The sequence below is a fragment of the Mytilus trossulus genome, chromosome 14 (assembly GCF_036588685.1).
Source record: "Mytilus trossulus isolate FHL-02 chromosome 14, PNRI_Mtr1.1.1.hap1, whole genome shotgun sequence".
NCBI classification, from domain to species: Eukaryota; Metazoa; Mollusca; class Bivalvia; order Mytilida; family Mytilidae; genus Mytilus; species Mytilus trossulus.
Window position 1 is genome coordinate 18031597 of NC_086386.1, and position 10539 is coordinate 18042135.

The window sequence follows — 10539 nt, forward strand, 5'->3', positions numbered from 1 at the left end:
GATGTTACAACAGTTTTTTACACTGCCACATTTCCTTGTGATTTAAAAAACTGCTTCAAAATCTTAAACTAGGTTTAAAAAAACGTTATTTCCGCATAAACGTTTTGGTAGTGAAAACGTTTTTGAAATCTTTTAAAGTACTCCACACAGGCTTTTGGGTTGGATAGCATAGTTATGTGTAATAGTAAAACCATGAGCACTTTACTCATGTATTCTACAACAAAGAGAGGGGACACATACACCCCCTCCCCAAGAAGTCTTTGCACTAGCTAATAATAAACTTGTGCATCTATATGTCTATACCGTGGCAAAACTGTGCATGTCAGCTTCAAAAGAATGAAAATACCGAACTCAAAATAATTCAAAAGATAGGGAAGTTAATAAAAACTGAGAAAAGCAGACGTTATCAACCAACGGTACGAGTTAACAAATAGTTGTCATATTCCTGACTTGGTGCAGACAATTTCCGAAAGAAAACGGTTGGTTAAACCTGATTTTACAAATAGACTTTTATTTTGAATTGCTATAAAAATATCCGAACTAAGCTTTTATATAGTTTTTCTTTCGAAAAGTATTCTATATTCATAAGAATCACACATTATGTGAATAAAAACATTTCATATTCAGTAAAATATTTGTGAAATTGCAATATGTTTGTAAGAAGGGGAGATAATTGTTTTTTTGGTTTCAATAAGTCCTTATTCAAAAGAATAGTATTTTAGCATTGTTTAGGTTATCTCCCCAAGGAAACTTATCAATAGCATATTGTTATTTCACATATATTTTACTAAATATATGATGTATTATTTTAAATGATATATATAATTCTTATAAATATAAAATCCTTTTCGAAAGAAAAACTATATAAAAGCTTAGTTTGGACATTTTTATAGCAATTCAAAATAAAACAATTGACCTTTAGTATGGTAATGGCTATAATATAACTATACAGATTGATAGACAGATTTAGTAACTACATCAACACAGTGGAGTTAAAGTCTTATAGGATTGTAAGTATGTTTTATTTTATCACCTTACACTTTTACATTTTGACTGAAAAATTCGTTCAAATTTCTGACCAGTTGAACAATTTGGTTTAATAAAAAAAATTGCAATTTTGGCAAAATTTTGAATGAGTTGCAATTGGTGGAGAGCAACACTAACAGTCAAGTCACTGTAACAATATCTGATATTCTTATTTCGACAATAAAAATATATTTTTGTAAAAAAAATAACAGCTCCCCTCTCCCCCCAAAAAACAGACCCCAAAAAAACGAGAAGCATAACTCAATACTTTGAGGGATTTTCTGCACTGTAACAAAAAATCTATTATTTTTTCATTTTCCTCCAGCATTGTCTAAAAATGTCATGTGCAATGAAATAATTAAACTTGATATAACAGTTTAATAAATTTACTGGAGACGTGATTATTTCTAAATGCCGAAAAAAAAATCAGACTACATTATTAATTCAACAATATTTATTTCACATTTGTTCTCTTTCTCCTTCGGAATCTTTCAGTTGCACAACACCTTTATAAAGCAATGGCCCATCAATATGGAGATACATTGCTGGCCATACTAGATAGTCTACAAATTTTCCTGATTTTGTATAACCTCTAAAATCTTCTTTATTCTTTGTTGGATCAAAACTAAAATCCAGTTTCGGGTCATTAATAGCAGCGTACCAACAAATTTCCATACAAGCATCTACATACAGTCGTAATTCTTCTTTCTGCCTCGCTTTCGTTTTCCAGTAAAACTTAAAAACAAAAGTCGTTAAAATAACAAATTTACCGACAACAAACTACATGTATATGTATCTATAAACACTTAAATGGTAATAACATACCATAATTTAGGATAACTATATTTTAACAGAAATATAATAAGCCTTGTCGTGAACCTACCTTAAAATTGAGTATTGACTGCAGTAAAAATGATGAATATGACTAAGTGGTCGTTGCTTACCATAGTGCTTGAATTGCCCATTTAACACTAGTCTAAATCATATACATTCCTTTAATCTTTTATTTAGAATATATTGTCAATTTTACTTAAACTTGCATTTTCTCAGTTGTTAACCATATTCAAAGGTCACATGCGAGTCAATTATACATGTTACCCTTTCGATATCTTTGTTATCTTTCAAATTGTTTCTTATGTATATTTAATATTGGGATATGTCTGTTTTGTTAGTCCAAGAACCTTTGTAATATTGTTTTGATTCATCACGGTCTTAGTTATTTCCATTCGAATTTTCATTCTTCTACAACAACGTTGTTTCGGTATCTAACATGCTACTATATTATTCTTATAACTATTTTGTTCTACATGTACATTTGGTTTTGTCTGTATTCTTTTTAATTGCTTTGACGAAGGTCTGCGTGTAAGTACCGTAACAATAATAAGATTGGATATAATTGAATTTATTACCTGGGTTAAATTAACTAACGTATGTTTTGCGACTGCTTTTCTTGCGTCTTTTATCATTTTCAGTTCTGACTTTGAGAATGTCTGTATTAATCCCTGTAGATGGTAAAATCAACTTAACACAAAATCACAAACCGATCATGTCTATAGTATATGAGAAGAGTTTCTAATCAAACATATTTACATATTGAACCCATACACGTATGCAGGTGCTTTTATAAAGTTAATTACGTCGTCGGAGCGCCGGGCCACACTTACACATATTTTGGTTTGCCCAAACCCTACCCAAAGGTAGTGACAATGGATAGGTAAGTAAGCATTTTTTTTATTTCGACAAAGAGAAATTGAAGTGTCTGATGTTTTTTAGTCTGAGTGAGTGATGCTGATCTGATAAAAAAAAAACTAATTTCAAAGCTCACCGATAAAAGTTTTTGAGTAGGCAGCTTTTTTCTGGGTAGGTTAACTTGGGGCAAACATACATATTTTTTTTTCATCGCCCGGATTGTCTTGACTTTTTGTCATTTGAGGTGGTGATTGTAACTGTTAATCATTTTAGTTTAGATAAAGACGATTTGGAATTTAATATGTAATGAATATCGAAAAGCTTACTACGATGTATCTGTTTGATGCTTATTCTATTGACTTTAAGTTTTCATCTTCTTTTTTTTACGTATATTTGTTAAAAAAAACTTGACTTCGTGAAAAAGGTCTATGTATCAATTTTAACTACAGCATCCCTGAGTCACGCAATAAGGCAGCAACCATTTGATTTTCGGGGGGGGGGGGGGGGGGGGCTATGTTTTTTTTTCTTGACAATCTATTTTTTTGGCGACAAGTCGAAAACAATTTTTTTTTCAATTTTAGCATAACATATAGTGGCAGCTGAGGGTGAAACAAACACAATTGTTTTTTCTCAGGGTAAAAAACAAATTATTTTTTTCTCCAAAAACTGGAAACAATTTTTTTTCCAAAAATAAGGCCCTTAAGAATTCTCGCTTGGATTGTTTTTCATTTGTCATTTTTTTGGAATTTGCTTTGAAGGCCGTACGGTGATCTTTAATTGTTAATTTCTGATTCATTCGGTCTCTTGTGGAGTGTTGTCTCATTGGCAATCATACCACATCTTCTTTTTACATATATCGTTTGTTGTACATATATTTTTGTTTATGTCTTTTTATGGTTTTGTTCCTATCACTTAATTAATGTAAGGTTTGTTATTTTCCTTTATTTTCTTTTCTTTTCATATGATATTGAGAACGTACCTGTCTATTCATTTCTTCCGTGATAACTTCTGGTCGCACGAACTTTTCCTGTAATATTTCCAGTTGGTTATCAGCGCATTCGCGACAGAACTCCCAGCATTTCTGAAATTTGAGTTAAAGCACCTAAATATTTATTGATCTTTATTTATTGTTTTGATGGAATAGTAAATTGTAATTTATGGTCATTATCATAAAAAAAAAATGTGTTAAATGTATACTTTTAAAAACATATTTGAAATATTTATTTGATTGATTCATAGCTTTACTGATATCTTGCTTTTATTATAAATTGTTTTGAATTCAAGAATGTTGTAAATTTTCAAATCAGAAGTAAGGTTTTAATGATTTTTAAGCAAGTCAAAATGATTATAAAAATGTAGAATCACAATTAAAGTCTATATATTTACCCTGAATATATCTACCAGTCTTTCAGCGGATAATTTCTCATTATTTTCATCTTTGAAAACATGTTCAAATGCATCAGTCCATAAGTTGTCATACAAGCTATTGAATTTTTCACAGAGTTTCTGAGGACGGTTTGGATCACTAAGATCAGTAATGGTAGGGTTACCATCAGTCAACTTATCTCCTGCAGCTTTACTTAGACTTTATAAATATAATACTCAGCATTTTAATAGCATAAAGATAAAAGTGTAAATGGTTATTCATTAGTAATGTTTGATAACAAGAACAACAAGTAACGTGTAAACCTCTGATGGTCAACGGTATGGCTTCTGTTTTAATTATTTTGGTATTTTAGTGAAAAAAAGTAAAACTGTATATCTTTTTGTATTGCTAAATTTTTGATTTCTATTATCTAGTAATATACATACAATGGGCCAACGTTGGCCCTATGTATTGCATATAACCGTACAACGTTGGGCCATCATGTTGGGCCAACGTAAGCCCACTTTTTATTACTTCCAATGGGTCGATGCCTCTGCTGGTGGACTATTAGTCCCCGAGGGTATCACCAGCCCAGTAGCCAGTACTTCGGTACTGGCATAAAAATACGGATTTTTTTGTGTTATTAAAATTTGCTGTAACAAAATGATAAAAATTATTATAAATTAAGGAATGCATCTCCCTCATGCAAAGCTCTGATTCCTTTCACGGATTTGGCTATACTTTTTGGACCTTTTGGATTATAGCTCTCCATCTTTTATATAAGCTTTAGATTTCAAATATTTTGGCCACGAGCATCACTGAAGAGACATGTATTGTCGAAATGCGCATCTGGTGCAAGAAAATTGGTACGGTTAATTTTATTGCACTTACATGTTGGGCCAACGAAGGCCCACTTTGCACTTATACGTTGGGCCAACGTTAAAATACAACGATGGGCCAATGCAATGATATACGTTGTGCCAATGTTGGGCCAACATACTCATGTTGTCTGGGTACATCATTGACTTTCTGTGTATATTGAACACTTACTCATTTGTTATAATGACCAATATAATTATTGTACACGTAAAGTGTGTTTTTGTTCGGTATAATGTTGTATAATTACTGTCCAACTTGACGTAAATCCAACGTTTATTGATAGAGATATTCATATTACCTTGTTCTCAAGCTCTCCACTTCCTTCTTCAATTTTTCAGTTTCCTCTTTAAGTCCTGTGGTTTCTTTTCGAAGTTCTGTTATTTCTTTCTCTTTTTCTGTCATTTCTTTTTGTGTTTGTGTCGTTCTGTGTTTTTCGTTTCTTTCTCTCTCTTCCTTTAGTAACCTTGATAGTTCTTCTGTTTTCTGTTTTAGTTCTTCTATCATTTCTGTATCTTTCTGCTTACTTTTAAACGAAATTGAATCCAAGTTGTAATTACGTGTATGTATTGTCATAACACAAAGCGTTATCGTATGCAACAGATCTTTTTTATAATGCAGACTTTATACTTAATCTATTGGAAGTTGGATGTGTACTGATTGATATTTTAGTCTTAGATACACTGTAACGTCCTGTATGTGTTTTCGTTTTAAGTTAACCTTTCTTTATATTGATCTATAATTACAAATAATGAGTTAAGCTTTATCAAATGATTTTTCAAAGTTTTTTTTTCTTGTATGTTGTGCTGTTACACAACCGTCCCAGTTTGGGTTGAGCGATCACAAAAATGTTTTACTGCACCACATGTGTATTTGCTAGTCCCAAGTCAGAATCCTGTAGTTTAGTGATTGTCGTTGGTTCAAGCCTTATGTTTGTAACCACAGAGTAGCAAGCAAGTTTTAAATTTGCAATCCGGAGTCAAAAGTCCTTAATATTAAAATAGCTGTTTTCATTTTATATACCCCTAACCTTTTCCCCTTACCTTTCTATCAATTCTTGCACTTTTTGATGAAGAACCTCCATTGACGACTGACCACCTTCTAGGGCTTCTTTTAGGATTTGACGAATTGCATCCAAATCTTGTACTCCAGTCGGTTTCCAATTACTCCATTGATTTCCATCTATCTTATTTTCATGTTTAGTCCCTCCTCGCAGTTGTGCAGTCTTTGCCTTTTCAAGCATACCAGGTTTAGTAACATCACTCAATGTAAATAAAAAAAGACGTTGAACTAATGTCATATGAGACAGCAACTTAAAACACAATAACAAAAAATGCATTGTTAGCAGCAATTTGTTGGTAGTGCATCATAAAATTTACACAATGGTATTCTTTAAATGGATGTCGAAATCTAGAAACGTATTTTAAAACCTGTTATTTTTTTTAAAACTATTATTGAAATGTGACAAGTTCATATCAACAATATTCATACATTTTTGAAAATAAATATCAAATATCAAGTATTTTTTTCTTCAGATCTCTATCGGATACACCTACATGTATTTGTACAACAGAATGAAAGAATTATCGTTGATTTCTAGTACCTGACAATCTTTCCATAACGTTTTCTGGTAACTTTGATTTGTTTTGTCCAGAAAGTTTAAAACCTTGAATTTTGAGCGAGGTTTCATGTAATATTCAATGTCAAAATAGTGCTTTGTGTACACACAAATGCACTTCCAACAACTTGCTGCTGAGAAGTTATCGAATATTAGTGCGAAATGTGTTGACACGCTGCCACTTACGACTATCGACTATAGTCATTGACTAGTTAACTTGAACTTATGTGACGTCATACACCTTAATTGTTTGAAAATAATTATATTCCCCCTAAAATTTGACAATACGTATTGACATTGATTGTTTTAACCAAAATTTTGAAATTTGATAAATAAACGTTGCAATGACTTGGCGGGAAATATTTTATATGAAATAAACCACCAAAATTTAGTTCCACTATACCTGTTTTGTGTTGTAGCAGTAATGTTTAAAGCCTGTTCTGTAGCAGTAGTTTCTGTTTTGTCCACTTCTTTCGTTGCTTGCTATTTCATAGAAAAACACTTTATATCGTTGTCCAGCGTAAACAGAATTTCACATTTTCAAACAAAATTAGTATATGTATTTAGTTTATGTTATAACAAGTCATAGAATAAGTATTACGATCAACTACAAGAAACTCGGGGCCAAATTCCCTCGAAATATGGTTCAAAGTAATACAAACTAGCTAACTATGATACAATAACGACACAAGAACAGGGCTCTTGAATTGAAGTATGAAGTTTTGCATATTCTTTTCAGGCCCGACCTGAAAAATCAGGTGTATATTTCCACGTTTGATGGACAGTTGCGTCTGTAGCAATAACACCGTATCATCTTATTTTCTTATCGTTGAATGATTGTGAAAACATGTTTCCAACAATATACAAGACAGAAATCTTAGGAACTCGACACACAAACAGTAAATAGAAAAGTTACTCAAGTTGCTGCAACTTGAAAAAAAAACAATACAACTTAGAACATACATGTACCTCTGCTAATGGACTTTGTTAGTTTAATATACTTTTTTGTCATTCTTGGTTTATATCATCATTACATTTTCTTTTTTAAAGGTTTTGTCCTCGGGCATAACTGTGATATTTATATGAAATATATTTTGTAAAAATTTGCATCTGGTGTTTATTACTTTTACTTTTGTCGGAAGAGAAAGAAAGAGAGGGGGGATTTCAGGAGGAATTTGAAAATGATTATTCTGGCCAGGTAATACTAGTAACTGAGGGAAAAAATTCCACAGAAAACAGGACGAAAATGAATAGTCTGCACTAAACATTTAGGGAATGAATGTGTACAAAATACAAAAGTGAAGATAAAATGAAACATATTGTAAACGATATTATAGATACGACTATAGAACAGGACACAAGATTTCTTTATTTATAATTTGTGTAATAAAAGATAATAGCCAAAGAACTTCAGTTTTCGATTTATATTTAAAATGAAGGTCGTTTGACGTTTAAATTTTATAATAAATGCAACGACTTCAATATTACTGGTGTAAAACCGAGAAAACATTTACTACTGGTTTGAACCTGCAATTCTGATTCATAATATCGCTCTCTAGCCCGACCTCTTGAATAAACCATTACCAAGTTCAGCTTATCATCAGTGTAACACGACAGGTAAAAATGAGGAAATTCTGTGTTTCTTTATATTTCGATATGCATAAAATCACTCTGGTTTCAAGTATTGTTTGTGTTGCCTTTTGTAATATATTTTCTGTATTTCCATCCTTAATTTTTTTAGTGTGTTTTCTACTTTTTTCACTTTCTTATGGTTTCGTCGGTCTTTTTTTTTGTAAATTGCACCTGAACAGCTTTTTCATGACAGGCTTTGGCAAGAGATTGTTGTAATTGATGAAATTCATTATTAATTTATTAATTTTGGCCTTTTTGATATTGTGACTAGAAACCAAAAAATGCAAAACATTACCGTTGAAACCAGCACTGTTGATTTATAAGGACCGGTACCTTCAGTACTGGAAGCCATTGCTAATCTTCTACAAGAAAATGTTAGTATTATGTTTTTTTTATTATAGTTTGCAAAAATGTTCAAGATCTTTTTAATGGCTAATGTAAAAGGACACATCTTTGGAAATTTCTTTATGGGTCTTAAACATTTCAATAAAGGTATTAAGTTTTTTGCAATTTTGTAATTTTAATTTTGCATTTACCTTGCTTTTTTTTTTACTTGTGTTTATTTCTAGATACATACCTGATTTGCATTTCCGAAAATAAACTCGAAACAAGCAGTATCAACGTACTTTTAATGATATTCTGTCAATGAGGTACGATACCTGCCTATATACGGTTATTTAAGTGAAAAGTGTAAATATAGCAAATGCGTGGGATGATGAGTAGGAGTTCTTGTCAAAAAGTTTCGCTTGGTTATTTTGAGTGTATAAAGAGATGTAAAAATTGGAATATATAGATAAACATTACCGTGCGACATAAAACCTGGTTCATAGCACCAATGGTACAATGTATAGACAAGTTCATGTCCGACGCCTAGTGTAAATCACCATTTGTTTAGATATTTGTCGTTTGTGGAAAATAATCCCCAAGAAATAAGCATATATATAATGGAAAATAGTTTTTAGTGTTGAAGTATTATACTTTTGTGTATACCGTAGCGTGATAATAAAATAAAGTGGTAAATGTTATGGGGAGGAGGTCTTTTTTTAACTGTGTTGGATATGTCGAAACGCACACACGTTCGGTAAAATTGAGACATCAGTTAATTCAATACTTTTTATAGGGAGCTCTAACAACAATATGCATGTTGAAAAACTCTCCTAACAACATTTTAAGGTGTCTTCAATTGGCCCCTTTTAAGAGGAATTTCTGAATATACCTGTGTCCTCTGTTGACCCTTTTGCCATTGACAGTCCAAAGTCCCACTCTTCGTTCAGTTGAAAAAAAGTGTTCGGTTACCTAGAATTGATTGTTAATCCTGTTTTCGCCCTGACCATGCATGAAACAGTTGCTACTGGACGTCAGGAGAACAATAACTCATTAATTCATTATGAAATGCTCCAGCAGTAGAAATTAATTAACGTGTATTCGGCCAACCCCTTTCTCGTATCTCAATATCAATTCGTATGCCTTTTGAACCAATGCAATATATTGCTTTTTTGTTACAAGAATCCATAATAACAGAAGAACTCAAGAAATACAGAACATATATATACATTAGAATTAATGTTTAAGGCGTGTCTAATATAAAGTTAGACCCAACTTGAAGAAAACCATGGTTTTGTCCGAAAAAATGTATGATATTTTAATGTATATTCTCATTTTAATATATGCTTATGTTCTACCCTTTTCATGAACATTAGGCTACAAGCAAACGTTTGTTTTAAATCGAACAAAATAATCAAACAAAATTAAAATAAAGTATTAAAATATTTACCAGGAAGTCAATTTCATCGTTGTATTTCTATAAATTCGATGAATTTCCCCAAAACAGGTTTGTTATTTATAGAATTTAGGCTACCCGTTTTTAAATTTAAATTCCGATTAACTGAATTAACGCATGATTAAGAAGTTAGAAAACAAATCTACAAACGACTAATGTATTATATTTCTTTCACACATGCACTATCTTTATTTGATCTTTATAGGCTAGTACATTTTAAAGGAAGCTATTGTACTTATAAGCTGAACATTTGGTTGATCATCCAAATGTGAAATATATTGTCATTCATTTGATTCAGTATAATGAGGTTTGTTCTGCTCGGCCAATATGCACAAAACTACTTTAAGTTTTGAGATATCTTATTTGCAGAAAAATTTATCGTAGGACACGAAGAAAAATCCGTCCGTTCGGAAGAATTCTTAACCTAAGTCATTGTATGCATATTAGCCCAGCGGAACAGTACATAACTAGTAAGAGTTATTTGTCTTTGAGCACTTCGTATGAATATCTTGCATAAACAATATTGTATAAATCATATATATTTTTTTATCA

General features: G+C 31.5%; 1 protein-coding gene across 1 annotated transcript; it reads right to left on the reverse strand.

The window, feature by feature from the left end:
• Positions 1–1479: 1479 nt before the first annotated feature.
• On the reverse strand, positions 1480–10082 carry LOC134696562 (uncharacterized). The gene is made up of 9 exons (XM_063558415.1): positions 9982–10082; positions 8503–8569; positions 6979–7058; positions 6001–6219; positions 5259–5483; positions 4102–4300; positions 3695–3796; positions 2436–2528; positions 1480–1761 (listed from the first exon to the last, which is right to left on the reverse strand). Exons 2-9 carry the CDS (start codon positions 8557–8559, stop codon positions 1486–1488), a joined length of 1251 nt encoding a protein of 416 aa, XP_063414485.1. The 5' UTR covers positions 8560–8569; positions 9982–10082; the 3' UTR covers positions 1480–1485.
• Positions 10083–10539: the final 457 nt, after the last annotated feature.

What these genes read in the sequence shown, in the direction of transcription:
- LOC134696562 (XM_063558415.1), bottom strand. Translation starts at nt 8,559, where the DNA reads ATGGCTTCCAGTACTGAAGGTACCGGTCCTTATAAATCAACAGTGCTG. An exon ending in GTGCAAGAATTGATAGAAAG is followed by an intron (nt 5,484 to 6,000) that starts GTAAGGGGAAAA and finishes TTCGTTTAAAAG; the next exon opens with TAAGCAGAAAGATACAGAAA. An exon ending in CGTTAGTTAATTTAACCCAG is followed by an intron (nt 1,762 to 2,435) that starts GTAATAAATTCA and finishes TTTGTTTTTAAG; the next exon opens with TTTTACTGGAAAACGAAAGC.